Below are 19,437 nucleotides of genomic sequence, written 5' to 3'. Positions count from 1 at the left end.
AGGAGAGAGAGGGAAGCCCATTCCCTACAAAAAAAAAAACCTATTTCCCTTCCACCCCAGCCCCCTCAGGCAAATACTTGAAAAGAGAGATGGTTCCTGACATGAGAATTCCCTACCCTCAGACCTCTCATGTTTCAGTCTAGTGATTTCCAGATTGAAAACCTCAGCTGATATTCTGGAAAGTGTAACAATCTATTCTGACGCATTCATCCAACTATTTTGTTCGTGACTATATAACTATAGGTTAACCCTTGAGACTGTTAAATCTTGAAGTTGTAGTTACAACCAAGTCTAATATTAAAATCACTGTAAATAAAATCATTATTTAATTTTTTCGTATCTATCCTGGGAAATTTAGGCACAGATAAAATGACTTGCCCACAGCTGAACACAGTCTATAGAAAAGATAGGAATATATCCTAGGTCTCTTGGCTCATAATTAATGCTTCCACTGTAATAGAACAGTGAAGGAGGACTCCAGATGTGGATAAAAAGGTAAAAACATCATATATTACCAGTGGATGCTTACCATCACTTTTTTTTTTCTCCCCTCTTTTAGGTCTCTTAACTGCAACAGTGGCTTCTCGCATTCACCGGGCCGCACAGCCTGCCCTGCTCTATTTGGTACCGTTCACTTTATTGCCGCTCCTCACCATGGCTTATTTAAAGGTGAGATTAGCATGAATATAGCCTGCAGGAAGTTGTAGTCCAGCTCTGAATCCTGCACAGGAAGATGTAGCAGTATTAATGTGGAAGAAAGTTCTGTTCTTTATACTTGCAGTTGCAGTAATTCTTCTGAGGATATGATACGATGTGTATCACTGTCGTTAATGATAGAGAGTTGTTCTCTCACTGCTATAGCGATGAAATATAATTGTAGTGAACTGTTTTGTGAAGAGTGGATTTCCTATTTAGGGCACAGGATTAATCTTTTTTTTTTTTTTTTTAAACTCCTAGCAAGCAGTCCGATTCCAAAGCAGTAAAGGCCATTCTGTTCAAACAAGATGTGGCTTAAAGAATTTGTCCTTGTCCTGCTCATAATGAGAGAATGAACACAAAGTTCTAAATGTGGAGGAGGGACAAATTCTTCCAGCTTACCTCTCTTTCCAGAAACTAGCCCTGGAATTTAAATTGAAAATGGAAGGTTTGAGTTTCAGAGAGACTGTTGAAATGCAAACCTACTGCTCCAAGCAGTATGGCACAACAAAAGCAGAATTCCCTATATCACTCCCCATTGAGTTTTTCCAGCAAAAATGTCCATCAGGTGAAATTGCTTCAAACATACATAAGTCTTTGTTCTGCCTGGAAAGGATTTTCTTCCTTGTTGTGTCAGAGTATAGTCTTCCCTAACTGAGAGACAGCAAATATGCTTTAAGATGACGTACCTGACACACAGGACTTACAGTTGCTGAAATCTGTGGACTATTTCTGAAGAGCTTTCTTTCTTCACTACCATTCTCTAGGGTGATCTACGTCGCATGTGGTCTGAACCTTTCCACTCCAAGTCCAGCAGCTCCCGTTTCCTGGAAGTATGATGGAATAGATGGAAAGTGACTGGAACTTCTGCCTTGGTCCTTTTCTCTTAACTTGTGGTTTTGTCTCCTAAAGCTGGACTGGTACTCAGAAAGGTACCAGTTTATGGAACTTGTATGAATGGACCTTGCTTTTTTTTTTCTTTTTAATACAAAGGTTCTGGAGCTCCGTTTGATTCCTTTTCTCCCTGCAGATGTGGAATTGGGGACACTTTGTGCAACTGCAGCCACCTTCCTCTTCTCCTCCCCCTCTTTTATGGATTAGTACCAGACTGTTACTTTTGTGAGAAAGGAGGAGACTAACTTTAAACTGAAAACGGCATGAAGTCGTTCAGAAACTTGCGAACACTAAAAGGAAAAACAATTAAGCAAATGGAAGTTTCTTCAGAGAGCCCCCAAGTACTTTGGGACCAGTTTCCTGTCAGACTTCAGTTTTGGAGAGAACTGAGACAGAAACTCTGTCACTATATATTTTTTTGATTTATTAAATATTTCCTGTGGTGTGAGGTGACTTATTAAATCCACAGACATTGAGTGACTTATTGCAGTATACATATAAGAATTTGTTGTAGCGAGTTACGTTTCCACCCAGATGTCATGTTGCAGTGAACAAGGGCACGATTTTTATACATATATATATACACACACACACGCGCGCGCGTATAGATATATATATGAATAAATAAAAAGGAAAACCTGCTAAGATCATGCTATGTAGCAGTCAGGGGCTTGCTGTAATTTTTAGCATGTAGAGCAGTTTACTATGGCTTTCTTGTATATGACTCTACGATAAGCTGCTGTTTTTTCCCCCTCCACAGCGGAACCCACAGTGAAAAACCAGTGTAGTATTTGTACTGATTGTACTCATGGACTTTAGGGGAGTATTTGATTTTGATCAATGTAGCAAACTAGGGAAGAAAAAAGTTTAAACCCTTACCCTTTTCTTTTTTTTAATTAACTTCTCCCTTGCAGGTTTTTTAGTAGTTCCTTCTTGACCCAATGCATGTATTATAGCAGCAATTGTCTTTGTGCGTTCTGATCATAGTAATGTACCACTTGTAAATACATTTTTTTCTATTTTTTTTGTATTTTTTGCATTTTGTTTCATTAGTGTGCTGTATTTTTTCCAGATCCCTGCCCCTTAAAAAAAAGAAAAAAAGAAAAAAAAAAATTGTCCTTTGTTGCTGTGATTGGTCAAAGTTTGTGTGTTGACTGCTTTGTACATGGGAGTCTGTTAAAATGTGGATTTTTCTAACCAAACAGTTGCGGTTATGTTATTTAACTGACTGAAAGAGTAACTACTTCTAAGGGCCCTAGGATTTTCCCCTCCCACCAAGTTTAAAACGTTTCATCAAACTGGTTTTGGGGCATGCACCTGTGAGCTGGTGGCTTCTGTTAGTGAACTGATTGGTTGTGGTGGCTGTTGTCACTTGACTTAGGGGGAAACAGGATTACTTAAGAGCAAAGTATAACTTCCTTGTAGCCCCTAGGGAGCGGCAATGTTATCCTGTTTGGTGGTAGGCTCTCACTGTGAAGAGGTAAGGAAAACTCAACAGGATTCGTGGTAATTCAGTGAACACACACTTTTATGTATTGTGTGCAACTCACTTCTTTCTACATGTGGTCTCGCCTTTGGCTGTTGACTCATCTCTGGGAAGTTACAAACAGAGAAACTCCAAGTCCCAGGATCCTCTCACTGGTTGCACACTTGGATGGTTTTTAAGAGGTAGCTAATTCTTCCTTATGCATCTCAGCTGCTTCCAGTTTAGTCATTGTGTCCTGGTACAAGTGGAACAAGTTTAGAGAGTGATGGGAGATCTAGTCTGCCTGCCTTTAGAATAAGGGTTTGGGACTGAGGTTAATCTACAGTTTTGTTGATGGACACCTTCCTCCATTCTGGCCGAGGTCCATGAAGTGTTGGACAGATCTGTGTAAGTTTGCCCCAAGCAGCAAGACATTATATAAATGAAGATAATGGAGGGAGAGGAGCATTCAAAGGAAAAAAATCTTTTATCTCAGTCGTAAGCCATAACAAGAGACGCCCCCTCTCCAGCCCTGCAAATAGCAAAAACAGTAGGCAGATAGTATGGAAGATCTGTGCTCAACAACTTTTTAGGAGGGGAATATTGAAGTTCCTTGAGGAAGAATTGTGCTGAATTTGCTTCAGAGGGCTCTAGGCTTCCTCACTGAAGACGAGTTCTGAATCAGTCCATTGTGGAAAAGTCACAGAACAGGATGACTACCAAAAAGACCGCCTGCTTGGGTAAACCATGTGTTTCCTATGCACCCAGGTATGGTTTGTTAGTGTCCTGGATAAAAATGGGAGACCAGAAACAGACACTCCTCCAAACTCTAAAGTAATCCAGAAGCTGTAAAGGCTGACGTTTGGGGGACAGTCTTCAGAATGGACTCTGCAGGTCCACTATGCATGTTAAGACCACCTCTACTTCTCTTGATGGAACCAAATGTCTAAAGGGTTTTGTTGACTGCAAACTGAATTAGGAAGAACTATGACATTGCTAAATACTGCACTGAAACTTTGGTCTTATTCCTAATTAGTAGGTGTGTTTTTTAAAAAGAAAAAAATAAGGTTTAAGTCCACCCACAACATTAGCAGAAACAAGAGTAATATTGACTGAAGTCTATCCTGATTTAAGAAGGAATGTCGCGGTATTGTTCCTCTTCATCGGTATGGTGGGGGGGGGGGCAGGGCAGCTCTGGCTTTGGTCATGGTAGTTAAACTCCCAAGCAAAGTAGAGGCTAGGTAGGCCCTTTAAGAGGCAGCATCTTTCTGGGACATATTGGACAAGGCTTTTCAAGACCCAGCAAAGCAACGGAAGGCCTCTCTCCCTGACAACCTCTTTCTATGGGACTGTTCTTCACAGTAATAGAAATCCAGTGTCAAGTAGAAACATAAAACTATTATTTCTGCAAGACCTTTCCGTTGGACTCGGGTGGCCCATGTGGTTTTGTGTGATGAAAACTCTATGTGCAGCATATCGAGCAGCACTGACTAGAGGATGCTTGTATATGAACTGCTAGGGGAGAGAGAAGAGGACTTCTGCTCCAAGATTTTGCATGTTGATTTCTCTCCAACAGAACAGCACACTCCTTCCAGCCAGAGAGTGCCTTTCTCAGAAAACTACTGACCACATAGGAAAATAAAACTTGCTTATTTTCTTCCTCCCCTCGTCTCCCTTAAAGTCCTTGGTTTAGCAGTCCTGGGAGGTGATGAGGTTAGAGGAGAGAACCTACTCCACCAGCAGTGGCATCGACCGCTGCTAATAGCCATAGAGTAAAGTAGCCAGCACGCACTTCCCAAGCCATTGGTCCTTTAAGATTCTATTGCTTCTGCTGTAAATAAATTGGTGCTTAGATGTTGAGTCAGTTCATTGAACCTTTAGCTCTGTTCAGGCTGTGAAATGTGAGTTTAAGATTTGTTTGACTGGATTAAGCTGACAGTGAAGAACAGAAATGATCTGTGGCTAGTAGGAGCTTTTAAAATATAACCTGTGAAGAGGATTGAAAGACTGGGTGGTGAGTTTCTCTAAAGCTTGTGGCTGTACACTGAGGTGATCCAACTTCTACTTCTCATGGAAACCTTTCCTGCCATGTTGCTGCCTCATACTACAGTTTCGTAAAGCCATCTTGTCCAATATCGGACACACCCACTTCATAGTTAATAGTGATGCTTGCTTTGCACTGGAAACAAGTCCTCTCAGAGGCAGTCTTTATTGAAAACTTACATTGGAACAAACATGCAATGCAGTTTAGTTCAAAAAACCATTCGGTACTGTGGGCCCAAGTTTTTTCACCAAAATGAAATAACGCTTAGGAAGCATTTGTTCAGTAAACTACCTGCAGAAATAGCCTGCTTTAAAATTTGCTTACTTTTTGTACTTCAGACTTCAGTTTTACCAACAAAGTTTGTATATGGTCTAAAACCTTGGGCATGTATGTGAATAACACAGAAATGAAGACACTTCATGTATTAAAAGGTAAGCTTTTTTTAACTGCATGCACAGAAGACTATTCTGGTAATGAACAATGTTATCAGTTGGCTATGGTGACAGTGAATTATTTTCTCTACTCTAGGTAAATCTTCCAGTTCAGAATGTGTGCACAGTTGTGATCTGTAAGTATTTACATGCCTCAGTTGCTGCTAATCCAGTGTCTTACACCAATTCTACATCACCTTTGGCTGACAATGACTGTCAGTAATGAGTCCTGCTGAATTGGTGCTGAAAACTGTTCATCTGCTAGTGTAGGTGGGAGAGAACCATTTTTCAGCCCCTTTACAGGCATCTTCCAGCAGTGGTGCTGAAAACGGTATCTGAGGGGAGAAGATGGTGCTCTGGTCAGAGTGTGCTTTTTTTGGAGTGGGGATTGTAGAAGGGATAAACATCTGGGAGGGGTAGCTGGAGAGAGCAAGTGATGCATCCAAGTTCTGTACTCCTATTCAGTACCTCCACATGACTTGCAGAAGTGTGAAGTGTGCGTCTCCTGTAAGTTAGGACCTGATGCAAAACCCATTGAAGTAAATGGAACGACTCCCACTGATTTCAATGGACTCTGGATCAGGCCAATAACATTTAAGTCGTCAAAAATCTTGCGTGTCATTACATAGCTGTGGTACGTCACACTAATGCACGCATTCCCCAAAGAACCTTTGTATTTGCTATCTGTAGAACAAATGTATAAACTAGGAGAACTTAGTGGGAGTTACAGTAATCAAGGCATTGCTACTTCAGTCAAGCTTTTAAAGTGTCCGTGTGTAGTCAGATTTTTGCTTTGAAGTGTTTAATTACTTTATTTGCAAATATACAAGAGAAACTATAAAGCGCCAAAATACCATTTGCTAATAAGATATTGGGGGGGGCGGTCTTAGTAGCATAGCCACTCTTAATTTTTTATTTTATATTTTTACTAGCTAGTAACTAGCACTTTCTCTGTTGTCTTATGTTTTGGGCTGTTGTGGGAGCAGTTTACAACTGCAATCCAATTTATAAGCACCCCATCCCATGTAACTCGGAAACAGCAGCTATCTGTCATTTAAAGCCAAAAAATATCCCGAGCCAATAACATTAGACAGCTGCACGTGTATGTTTCAGGCAATTAAGGTTTTAGCAGAGTATTGTGAGAAAACCGAAATCTAAAGAGTGGAGCTGTGAAAGTCCTTACCAGATTCACTGGCATGTTTCTCTCTCTCTGCTTCAGCAGCGATTCTGCTAACAATGCTCCAGACATAAAAAACATGGACTGCGTATAAACTTTCAGTTCAGTTAAGTACAGAACTATGGATTCTACTCACTTTGTTATACTGATTTCTTGGGGAGAGTTTGGTGCCTTAGGTCTTGGGTTATGAAGCAAATCAACTACTTTGAGCCTGCTGCTTTCAAAGTTCAGTTTTATTCATGGGAATTGGATTAAGTGATTGTGATAGAACCATGTCCGTTGCTATTCGCTTTCTGTGTCAGGTGTTGTAGGCTTTCTGTACATCAGTGTTCAGAAATATAGTAATCACCAGTGCTGCTAATGTGTTTGCCCAAATTTTTATTAATGAAGCTTTGTTCAGATCCAGCCTGTCACTGCTTCATTTTCCCAGCACTTCCAGCTATTTGAAATTAATCTCCACCTCAAGAGCTGTCAGTCTCTTAGGCCTCCCTTCTATCTTTACCTTTATGGTTAATCTGGAAAGTATTTCTATGCATACATTTTGCATAATGATACATCATCTCCCTAATATGATGATGCAGTTGTGACTGGAGCAGGCAAACCGCAGGATGGCTTTGGCTGTGACGAAGTGAAAGAGAGCTGGAAAAAGTCCAGCTCCTCAGCTTTGCTTTTCCTCCCTGGCATTTTTAGATCAATTCCAGGAAAGCCCATACAAGTATTCTTTGTTATGCACAGAAGAGAGGCATGTCTTGGAACTCTAAAAGGGCTAGCAAAGGAGATGTTTAACAAGGATTAGTTCAGCATTCAGAAAAAAACAATCCTGTCGTTCCTTTTCTGTGGCTAAATTCTGCCCACCTACTGTGCAACATCTAACCTTCTTTCGACTTCCCATTGAGAGAACAGATGCAACGATAAACGCAGCACTTCCCCTACAAGTTCTAGCACCTAATCCACTGAACTGTCTGCATCGCCTTCTCAAAGGAGGCTGAGAACTGCTGACTGGGTAGGGAAAAGTGACCTCAAAAGCTATGTTCAGCACCAGTTCACATAAGTGGATTAAGATCATAACATATCTAAAAGAACTTTAGTTATAGAACTCCAGCTATGTCTACACTTTAGTAAAAGACTCACGGCGCATCTGGGGCTGGCCCAGGTCAGCTGAGTCGGGCTTGCAGGGCTCAGGCTGTGGGGCTAAAAAGTGCAGTGTAAACATTCAGGCTTGGGCTGAATCCAGGTTCTGAAACCCCACCGGGGTGTGGGTCTCAGAGCGCAGGCTCCAGCCTGAGGCTGAATGTCTACAGTAGTATTTTTAGCCCCACAGCCCGAGTCCCGCAAGCCCAAGTCAATTGACCTGGGTTCTGAGGCTCAGTGCAGTGGGTTTTTTATTGCAGTGTAGTTGTATCCTGAGACTGCTTAACCTATTGCTGAACTCTGGGACAGATTCTCTGAAGCATAATTGCTCTTAATACAAAATGGTTATATTTGCAAAGATGAGAGCATCCCTCCTAGGCTTTTTACTTTAATATATTTTAAGCCCCTATAGTATTTTTCTCCTGCATAAGACCAAACAAAGCTCTTCCAGTTTTAAAGTAAAAATAGCCCCCTTGTTTCACTTCCTTATGCTGTCAGGCTTTCTCTGAGAAGAGTACTTTCTGTCCTTGGCTTTTTGATCTGGCAGATTCTTTTGGCATCTCTCAAGCTTACTGTTTGGCCAGTCTGCAAGCTTCTTTGGATTCTCTGGATTTCAGAAGGCTTCTCACGGTCCAAGATCACAACTAGGACCCAAGTGGTAGTTGTGTTATTTCCACCTTTTTGTTTTTTAAATGGGTTAAATCTATCCAGTGACTTAGAGTTGTGTTATATGTTTGACACAGATCTCTTCAGTGGAATCCAGAACTGACAGTGCAGGGTCCAGCCAGGTCACTTTGGTTTATCTGTTAGTTGACTGCATCTAAGCGGGACAGTTTTTTAATTGTGCTACTTAGGATACTTAAAAACTTTGCTAAATAAAAGAATATTACCAAAAATGTATAGATAGTACAATAGTATATAAATATAATTTCACTTAGGGTATGTCTTCACCACCTGCCAGGTCTGTGGGCAGCGATTGATCCAGCGGGGATTGATTTATTGCGTCTAGTCTAGATGCGATAAATCGATCACTGAGCGCTCTCTCATCACTCCTGTACTCCACTGCTGTGAGAGGCGCAAGCAGAGTCGACAGGGGAGCATCAGCAGTTGACTCACTGCGGTGGAGACACCACGGTAAGTCAATATAAGTACATCGACTTCAGCTATGTTATTCATGTAGCTGAAGTTGCGTAACTTAGATCGATCCCCACCTATTGTAGACCAAAGCTTAGATAATGCTATGAGCCAGAGCCTGTTGGCAGCAATGTTCTACGGGACATCATTAGTATATGATGTGTCTCGCACCATCCCGAACTAGGATGTCTGGAATGGTTAACTTATGAATTAATGTGAAATCTGCTGTTTAATAAATGCTTTATACTGCTTGTTTAGTGATCTTCAGCATCAGACTGTAAAGTTTCTCATTATGTGGGTCACCTGTAAGGTCACATTCCTCCTGATGTCTTGAATGAAAATTTCTATGTTTAGAAAACACCTGCAGCTTGTTAAAGCTGCTGCACTCATTCATCTGAAATGTAATGTCGAACAGTTCCAGCCCCTGTGCTTTCTTAGCCATGCAATGTCTTAATTTTCTCCCTATTTTTGTTTTCTTTAATTAGGTTGTGCCCCTACAGCCCCAAAGCGTGTAAAATAAATTTAAGTTAATCGGAGTTAAGAATCTGGGTGTAAATTCTATCTAAACAGAGTTCTTATTTAAATCCGATGAAGTGAGCTGTAGCTCATGAAAGCTTATGCTCAAATAAATTGGTTAGTCTCTAAGGTGCCACAAGTACTCCTTTTCTTTTTTTTAAATCTGTTTCCAACTGCTTGACCAGCCAGTGTGGACAAACTGGTAGAAATACAGGTTGGCCACGTTGAGTCCAATATTGTCCAGCCAAGCGGTATTAGAAAAGTGTTGTGTTGGCTCCTTTCTTATGCACTGTCTCCAAACTCTGTTACTAGCCCCTTTGAGAGAAGCCCATACTGCAAAGAAAACGTACAGAACAACTTGGTGTCCAGTGCTACAGCTGCAGGGACAGAGTTGTGCATAATGCAAACTTGAGGGAAGGTTTTTTCTTCTTTAAGTGATGCATAACTAACCTATCAAATGCCAGAAGTACTGTATTAAAGCTTCATCCTCCTTGTGCCCAGTGGATGGGCATTCTTGAAAATCCTGCCTTTCCTTGTGTTGCCTCTGATGTGGGACTATTCACTGAGGACACTTCCTGGGCTTTTCATTGGAAGCCCTTCTTTTTGCTGAGAAGGAGAAATATCATTGAAAATCGTTAGACAAATACCTGTCAAGTAGGGCCTAGGTATATTTGGCCCCCAGTGCAATGGGCTGGACTAGATGACCTCTCGAGGTCCCTTTCAGCCCTGCATTCCTATGGTTAATTAGGAAATAGATATGTACTGCTGGATCACTTAATCAACTACATGTTGACCTCTTTTGGTGGGGCGGTGGGGAAGGCTTCCTCTACATATGATGAAGTCTCCAGTTGAGTTTGATGGATGAGCAGCAGTCACTTATTGTGTGGGTCCTGAGATGAGACCTGTCATAAATATAAAGGGAAGGGTAAACACCTTTAAAATCCCTCCTGGCCAGAGGAAAAATCCTTTCACCTGTAAAGGGTTAAGAAGCTAGGATAACCTCACTGGCACCTGACCAAAATGACCAATGAGGAGACAAGATACTTTCAAAAGCTGGGAGGAGGGAGAAAAACAAAGGGTCTGTGTCTGTCTGTGTGATGCTTTTGCTGGGGACAGAACAGGAATGGAGTCTTAAAACTTAGTAAGTAATCTAGCTAGATATGTGTTAGATTATGATTTCTTTAAATGGCTGAGAAAATAGCTGTGCTGAATAGAATGAATATTCCTGTCTGTGTGTCTTTTTGTAACTTAAGGTTTTGCCTAGAGGGATTCTCTGTGTTTTGAATCTAATTACCCTGTAAGGTATTTACCATCCTGATTTTACAGAGGTGATTCTTTTTACTGTTTCTTCTATTAAAATGTTTCTTTTCAAGAACTGAATGTTTTTTTCATTGTTCTAAGATCCAAGGGTTTGGGTGTGTGGTCACCTGTGCAAATTGGTGAGGATTTTTACCAAACCTTCCCCAGGAAGTGGGGTGCAAGGGTTGGGAGGATTTTGGGGGGAAAGACGTTTCCAAACAATGTTTTCCCAATACACCCAGATAAACGTTTGGTGGTAGCAGTGGAAGTCTAAGGGCAAAGGGTAAAATAGTTTGTACCTTGGGGAAGTTTTAACCTAAGCTGGTAAAAAGTAAGCTTAGGAGGTTTTCATGCAGGTCCCCACATCTGTACCCTAGAGTTCAGAGTGGGGAAGAAACCTTGACAAGACCAAAGACTGATTTTGGACCTGCAGCCTCCTCCGCAAGTGCCAGAGGTAAAGACGTTTGTAGATGAATTAGTGCTGCTTTTAGCTTGTTGCATCTCACATGTCTCTCCTTGATTGCAGAAATCCACAAGCTCTCAAAATCTTCCAGTCTGAGGTGGCAGGGCTGCTGCTGTCAAATCTTGTCATGGGCTAAGATCTCCCAGGTGCTGAGGTCAACGTTGCAAGATTGGAGGTTGGTCTTCAGTGTGTCTTTTGTAACATTTTCTTGGTTTTCCCCTAAAACAAGTTCCAGTCTGCAGTTTTCCATAAAAATGGAATGTCTAATGAACTGTAGAAGTTAGAGATATAAAAGATCTATTGGGTCACGTAGTCAAATTTTCCTTCCACTGCAGGATTGTTTCCTATTGTCCATTTGCTTGTTGGACAAAATAGACTGTTTTGAAGTTACTATTTTGAAATGTTCAAGGGGTAGAATTGTTATCACTTCCCTTAGAGAATATTTCACAGCCTGATAGCTGTTACTGTTGTGAAGCTTTTCCTGACATTTGATCTAAAATGGTTGTGGGTTTTTTGTTTTTTTTTTTTTTAATCCCTTTACTCTGTTATTCGTTAGTTTTCTTCCCTTGAGCACAGAGGACTGGATTAGATGGCCTATTGAGGTCCCTTCTAATCCTACACTTCTATGTTTTCCCCATATATTATCGTAAACTTCTCTCCCTTCTTAGCTGCTTGTACCTTTCCCATTTTTTACTATTCTATCCCCCACAAAGCTGTTTCTTAGCCAATCCAGTACTTAGTGAACTCTTAATCTTTTCCAGTAAATCAGTCCCTCCAGGACCTTTTTGTTATCTGCAGTTACTTTGATAATGAGGTGCCTGGTATTTAATTCTATATAACAGGTGTGGTCACATCTGTACTTGTTTCTGTGACGTGCCCAGCACATCTGGGTGCTCCAAAATAGATGCATAACCAGAGCTAGAGAAAACGCAGTGTCTGTGTGCTTTGTAACAGTATGTTTGTAAATGCAGCCCCAAAATTGTGTTGGCTGCTGCTGTCATCTTTTTATATTGCAGTCTGCCATTGCCCTTAAATCACTGAGTGTCATTCCCCGTCCCAGATTTTCCCCTTATTGAATATAATGGTGGTTAGTTTTACCCAAATGATGACATGTCCAAGTTGCATCTCATTTTCTCTAATCTTTAGGTCCAGGTCCATTTTTATTTGCTCTCGCAGACATTTTGCTACTCCAATTTTACTGTCCCTTGCAAATGTAACTTGTAAATTCATGAAAATATTAAATAAGAGTGGACCTACAATCAACCCCTAATGGATACCTCTGTTAGAGTGTTCAGTTGTTACTGGAGGGGAGCATAGTGACACCTTATTTTTAAGCTGCATTTGGGGAAAAAAATGCATAAGTTGAGTACTTGAAACATTTTAACATATTCCTGCTGTGTGGCGTCTTCAGCTTGAACATGATTAAGGCTGTTTTAGTCTCAGATATTTTTAGTAAAAGTCATGGACAAGTCACGGGCAATAAACAAAAATTCACAGCCCTTGACCTGTCCATGATTTGTACTATATACCCCTGACTGAATCTTGGCTGGGTGGAGGGGGCGGCCCGGGACTCCCGCTAGTGCTGGGGGGAGGGGTGTTGGTGGGGGCTGGCAGGTTGCCTGGCTCCACAACTCCCTAGAAGTGGCAACATCCCCCTCCCTCTGCTTCTAGGCTCTGTGCGCTGCCTCGGCAGCTCCCATTGGCCAGGAACCGCGGCCAATGGGAGTTGCGGGGACGGAGCCAGTGCGCAGAGTTCCTGGCTGTGCCTATGCCTAGGAGCAGAGGGTGTCGCCACTTCCGGGGAGCCCCTCTGAGGTGAGCACTGCCCAGAGCCCTCACCCCCTCCCACACCCCAGCCCTGAGCCGCACCCCCCCCCAACTGCTGCTGGGGGCGGTGGCCCAAGACTGCCCCAGCAGCAGTCAGTGCAGCTGGCCCAGGCCAGGTGCACCAGCCGCTGCAGAAGTCATGGTCATGGAATCGATGAGTTCTGTGACAAACTCGCAACCTTAATCATGATGATAATGGCTACTTTTATTCTCCTCAAACTGCAGATGAGACTGCCAAAAAAAGACTCAAAGAAAGGAGACGGATCATTGTGCAATAATAATTTCTTATATCTACAGTGACTTCCATCCGATGCTCTCAAGTGCTTTACGCCCACTACTTAAGTCTGAGACATAGGTACCACCTCTTTACAGATCTCTAAAGTGAGCCATGCAGTAAAGTGTCTTGCGCAAGATAACCCAACAAAGCTATAGCAGTGAGGAAGGAAACCCATAATCTTGATTACCAGGCCTCTGCTCTACCCACTGGACTATTTTATCTCCGTAATGGGATGTTCTTTAATTGCTGAGAGTGGATTTCTCTTACTGTACATTTAGGGTGTGTCTTCACTGCAGAGTTAACTCAGGCTGTTTACTCAAGTATTGCCCCTGTCCACATGCACGACCCTCTCACACAAGTTTCATGATATTTTCAATCCAGACTAGCTGGTCTTCTGGGGGATACAGGTTAAAACCCAGGTGCTGCTTTCACTTTAGCTGGTAACCCATCCACTTGGGTGTGAAGACACAGGCGAATCCACTTGAGTGCTGATTGTCCTCTGTGTTTTCCTACAATTCCCCCATGTACCCAGAAGGACAGACGACATCTCCAACAATTCACTGGGGATAAATAGCTCAGCTTGCTGCAGCACAAAGAACCATGGGATATGCCCCTAGAAATCCTAGTGACCCACACAGGTGAGTGCAGCGCCACTGAGGACATAGTAACTCGTGTGTGGCTGCTCACAGCCAGGAGCCAATCACCCCAGTTAACTCTTCAGGGGAAACAGAAATAATAAAACATCAGTGGGGTCTTCATTTGTGTGTGATGAATGCACATTTAGGTGTGATGAGCCAGAGCAACTTGTCTCTGGCTCAGTCTGAACAGAGAGACTGCCTGCTTTATGTATGGGTATCCATATTCTTTATATGGGGTGGGGGGAGGGAAAATCTTTGAAAACACTAAGACAAGCAGCCTCTCCATCTACAGTTGTAGGGAAGGGGACAAAGTTTCAGCAATGCTTCCGGTGCAGAGCTAAGCTCTTATTCCTTGCGAGGCGTTTCCCAAACACAAGGCAAGCAAGAGCAGCCCAACTGCTTTCATCTGACCAGCTCTCCCTGCCCTAGAACTAGCGTGTTTGCTAATGTGTTCCTCACCTGTGTGAAAATCTCTTAAGGTTTTTCCCCTCATTCCCAGTAGTCTATCTAGTACCTAATTTCCTGTTCACTTACAACTTCATGGGGCAAAAAGCCAAAGTCCTGTGAAATGGAATGGAAAGCACAGCTGTGCCTTTCTCCTCTCCTCCAGTGTGATCTGTCCATGACCTGACTTTCCCTTTCCGGGGCCCCAATTTTGGGGCTTTGGCTCGGCTCATAAACCAATAAAAACATGACTTCACCCATAAACACAGCGTCTTCTCAAAGGCTGGCCTGGCCCACCTATCCTTGTTCTAGGCAGGTTAGTGCTTCCTGCGGGAAGGGGGAGATCTCTCTTCTTAAAATCCCCCTGCTGAATCTTGCAAAATGTGTTTGTTTTTGTAAATGCAGCAGTTTTTTCCTGCTTTGTCTGTAGCAGAGACTTACCTTCTAAAGCAGCTGATCGCAAACAGTAGCTGCTTAGGGAAATGAGATTTAGTAGTTTGCTCCTGTGTCGTCAGATTGCCATAAGAGCTGTGGCAGGCCTTGCATGACGGTACTTCCATGGTTTACTTGCCCCTGAGTATATTCAGTTAGCCAGCATGCTGGAACAGCAGCAGCATTGTAAGCATTAAGATATACTGGTCCCAGTCCATAACTACAGCAGTTAGGGCTGGAAAAAGCTTTCCAGCACCATCTCTTCCCACCCTTTGTGAGGCATGTTTGAGGTAACAGAAGAGGAAGTACACTGGAGTATTTTAAATTTTCATATTCTCATAAGCCTGGACATGACCTGTGTGACCGTGTTCATATAGTTACATGGTTAGTCAGTGAGTTCTCTGAGCTGGGTGCAGCCTATCTACAGCAAAAGCTTATAATTTGATATGTTTTTCTGTTCAGCACCCACCAATGTGGGATTAGGTGTGTTACTGACCTCAAGTAGTTACTTCAGCCAAGTCATTGCAGCTTGCGAGGGTACATCTGTGTTGCAATTAGACACCTGCGGCTGGCCCAGGCCAGCTGACTCGGGTTATAATTGTGGTGTGGATATCTGGGCTTGCATGAGCTCTAGGACCCTCCCACCTCGCAGGGTGCTAGACCCAGTGCTCCAGCTCAAGCCTGAATGTCTACACTGCAATTAAACAGCCCCTTAGCTGAGATCTACAAGCCCCAGTCAGGTGGCACAGGCCAGCCATGGGTTTTTACTTGCAGTGCAGACATACCCTGAGAGGCCTGGTTAAACATGTATGCCCTTCACTGTCCTGAAGCTCCTCAAACTCAGTGTCTGTTGCTGATCATGGATGGTTTAGGGCGTCATCACAGCACAGTTAGCTCAAGTTTAGCTGTGTCATCACAGCTAACTCGACTCCTGTCCACACACACACACCACCCCCCCAGTGTGAGTTAATTGGTGTTTGGGGTGGAGCGGTGGGAGGTGTTTTAAAGCTCAAGTGATGCTGATGTTTGAGCGAATAGTGTAGTGGAAATACAACTACTCCACAGCAGCTAATCCAGGTGTTCTGCTAATCGTTGTGCATAACTTTTTTTCCCTGCCATGAACCCATTTTCAGATATCCTGCTTCCCATGACACCACACAGCATGGAAGTTGTCATTTTAAAATGGCATCCTCTGCATTGTGACATGTCACACACCTAACATGTGAGGACATGCTGTGTGGAGGATACAATTTTGTAAAATGGCATTTTCTACACATTTGGGATTGTTGTGACACTATCCACTGATGGAGAGACACACTTGGGATTGCAACCGATAGTTTTGGTACTGCTGGTGTACTTCCAGTGTTGTTTTGAAGTGTGGTTGCTGTCAGTCAGGCCAGGCTAGCTCGAGTTGTACTAACTCAAGCTACTGTTCGCAGTAAAGACAAGCCCCTAATTTCCTGTAAGAGCAACACACAAGATTTTAAACGTCCTGACAAGGCATAGGTGAAGATGCCTTTCTCACTCAGATAACTAGGTTCTAGGCCATTCAGGGCTTTAAAGATTGTAAGCAACCCTCTGAACTGCATGCAGAGCACCAGCAGAGTATGTTCATAGCAACTTGTCCCTCTGAGGTGAACTGCTGTGTTCAGCTCCAGCTCACGTTTTATAGAAGTCTCGAAGAATTGTGGTATTAATCTACCCTGGAGAGGACAGAGGTAAGGCTCTCAGTGTCCAGGCCATGTCGGAGAGGATGAGCTGCAATTTCCAGGAAAGCTGGGGTGGTTTTTTAAAAAAAAAAGGCGCAAACTGGAAATTCAGAAGGAGGAGCAGCTTGAGAAGAATGTTGTACTGTAAAGTGGGTTCAAAAGAGGGTGCCAGCCTCCTCAAACTTCCCCTTACCAAGCAGTAGCATGCCTGGGCCATGCTGCAGCCACCTCTCATACATTGCCGTCTGACATTGAGAGAAGTAGCTAGACTCTGGCATGTGGGGTTGATGAAGGTATGTGATGCTGAATAACTTCTGCTCACAGATGGTACTGATAACCTCTCCTGTAGCAGATATGCATGTAGATAGAACAGAAGCAAAACTCATGGTACATAACCAGTGAGAAACTACAGGAAGGACGAGTAATTGCTATTCAGAGCCCTCCGAGAAGGAAAGAAGCAGCTTTCTGCAAAAGCACCTCACATACCTGTGCACAGTCTAGAGCTGAGTCATCCAAATCTCCTCAATGCATCTGGGAGAGCTGAAATACGTCCCACTGCTACAGAGTGTTCCATCTGAGGATCTCAAAGCTCTCTCTACACAAAGGCAGCCTTGCCACATTCCTGTGAGGTATATTAATCCTGTTTTATGGATGAAGAGACTTGCCCAATCTTGCATAATGAGCACCTGATGGACAAGACTTTCTTCCCAATCAGCACAGACCCTTTGCAACTGTCCATCAGCTGAAGAACGTAATTAATTTCATCTCTGCACCAATACCCACCACTGCTGGAATAAGAGGATCTGTGGACGACTGATACAGTTGGAGCTGTGCTAACAACACTTTCGGTAAAGAGAAGCGTAGAGACCAGGAGTGTTAGCGGTCAGAGGTTTGCTTAAGCAGGGATCTAACCACCACCAACTAATGTCACACGGCATCATACCCTCAAATAGTATTAACAACCCTCATAAGCAATGGATCCCAGACCTCCCTGCTGGCTTTCACCTATTATGGGGCAAGAAACCCTTCCAGTTCATGCTGTTTTATTCTGTATCTAAAAATATGGAAGAACAAAGCTCTGTAATTAATTTTTGGAATCTTCAGCAAGATTTGAGAGTAGGAATTAGATCTGGACAGGTTCCAGCTCTTCAATGAGAGCTATGCTATGTTTGGCTGTCTTTGGTTCTGACAGTAGAAGAAGAGTTTTTTAGCTTGCTTGTTTTAACTGAGTGGCTGGCACTCTAACAGGTGTGACTTGGATGTATGGAATATGTGTCCCTAGTATCTGAGGAACTTTGGCCTTCAACAGCAATTTTTAAAAAATGAATGTTTATGAAGTGACCATAATGAGCTAGAAGGAACTAAGAGGGTCTGAATTTATTTAAAACCATTATGACTGATCTAAAAGGGGTTCGTGGAAATAGCTTCCTGTTAAAATTCACAGATGATACTAAATGGTGACGAATTGCAAACAAGCTCCTCAGTATTATTCAGTTCTCAAAGAAGTTAGAAATATAGACAAGAACTAAAACTAATTAGGAAAAGTGCAAGTTTAAAACACATGGAGGAAAATAACCTAAGGAAATCAGAAATGGAACTTGGAAATACTGAAGAAGAATATGTGGGAGGAGACTGGATAGCAAATTAGACATATTTGAGAAGATATGGTTTAAAAACAAATCATTAGCAAGTATTAGGGAAGATAAATCCTTCTCACTGATAGCCCTAGAATAGCTTGTTCTGTTCTAGGCACTTGAATATTAGAAGTTGCATAAAAACTTCTCTGGCCTCCCCTTATGAGAGAAGGGGCTGACTCATGAAAAAATAAAAAGCAATTAGTAGTTTCAGATGCTACAGATCCCCTTAAAGTCCCTGACAGGTCTTTCTGTGGCTTTTAGGGACACGCTTTCCTATCATATATATTACATATTTTCTCCTGTTGCTGTGTGAAATGTCCACTCAACCAGATTCAAACTGACTTCACACAAAGTGATGTCAAGTGGACAAAGTTTTAAAATGTGGGGGGGAAGCCTGCCAACAACAACTTGGGAGAAAAAATAGAGAAACTCTCCTCTTAACTTTCAGTTATTGTAATTTAGGAAAAGTCACTTTTGGACAGAACTGTTTAAGTTGACTGCCCCCTTGTAAGAAGTGAATATATATAGCTTCCAGTAAACAAGGTGGGACATGAGACTACAACCATTTGGAAGTTGCCAAGGGGCAAGGATGAAGAGAAATAATTTATGGTAGTATACAGAGCTCTAACTAGGAGAAAACAGCAGCCACAAAACTGTAAGAAGGGACTTCTACCAGAGCTGCTTTGTTTCAACGGCAAGACAAGCCGATCTGCAGGTCCCAAATGTTGTAGAAATTGGACAGTTACACATAGTGACAGAGTTGGAAAGCTATAAATACCATAAGTGTCTTAATACAAATGAGTGATTTGATTTCTGCGTGTTACTAAAGCTAACTGTTTCCCTTCAACAGGCTTTGAACTTCCAGATGCTACTTCTGTGTGGAGCGAACATGGAGTCTTCGTTCAACTTACTTGATTAATTAGCATTTACATTTCTCTGGGGTTTTTAACCAGAAATAGCAGGTATGTTCCACTTCCTGCCTGGTTAGCCATCCCTATATTTCCTTTTTTGCACTAGCTTTCAAAAGCCACAAGATTTTTTCCTAAAGTGCTGAGCTGCCCCCTAGTGGGCTTCAGGAAAATATAATTTCTTATGGCCACTGTGACCAGTAATGTGAGAGCTTTCCTTCAAAAGGGAAGGAGAGTAGCCCCAATTTGAGTTAGTCTTCAAGTATGTTCGTTTAAGACCAGCTGCTGTGAAGTCATCTTCCCATCAAGCTTGTA

The 19,437-nt window shown here is 42.5% G+C and overlaps 1 protein-coding gene and 1 long non-coding RNA gene across 4 annotated transcripts in view; both read left to right on the top strand.

Moving 5' to 3' along the window:
- SPPL3 (signal peptide peptidase like 3) overlaps positions 1-2,885 on the top strand; it is a 145,839-nt gene extending 142,954 nt beyond the window's left edge. Inside the window, exons 9-10 of one of the 3 annotated variants that reach the window (XM_074972394.1) lie at positions 560-669; positions 1,464-2,885. In XM_074972394.1, coding sequence (XP_074828495.1) covers positions 560-669; positions 1,464-1,535 — 182 coding nt within the window. In that variant the 3' untranslated portion in view covers positions 1,536-2,885. The remainder of the gene's footprint in view (positions 1-559; positions 670-1,463) is intronic. The other 2 variants (XM_074972395.1, XM_074972396.1) reach the window with 2 other exon arrangements.
- A 7,221-nt stretch (positions 2,886-10,106) lies between these two features.
- Positions 10,107-19,177, top strand: LOC141999341 (uncharacterized). Its single transcript, XR_012641995.1, has 3 exons — positions 10,107-10,629; positions 11,314-11,425; positions 19,065-19,177. It is a non-coding gene; the product is annotated as an uncharacterized LOC141999341 (long non-coding RNA).
- The last annotated feature ends 260 nt before the right edge of the window (positions 19,178-19,437 follow it).

This window comes from Natator depressus, chromosome 15, assembly GCF_965152275.1.
Source record: "Natator depressus isolate rNatDep1 chromosome 15, rNatDep2.hap1, whole genome shotgun sequence".
Lineage (NCBI taxonomy): Eukaryota > Metazoa > Chordata > Testudines > Cheloniidae > Natator > Natator depressus.
The sequence above is the reverse complement of the archived record's forward strand: the minus strand, read 5'-3'. Positions and strand labels throughout refer to the sequence as shown.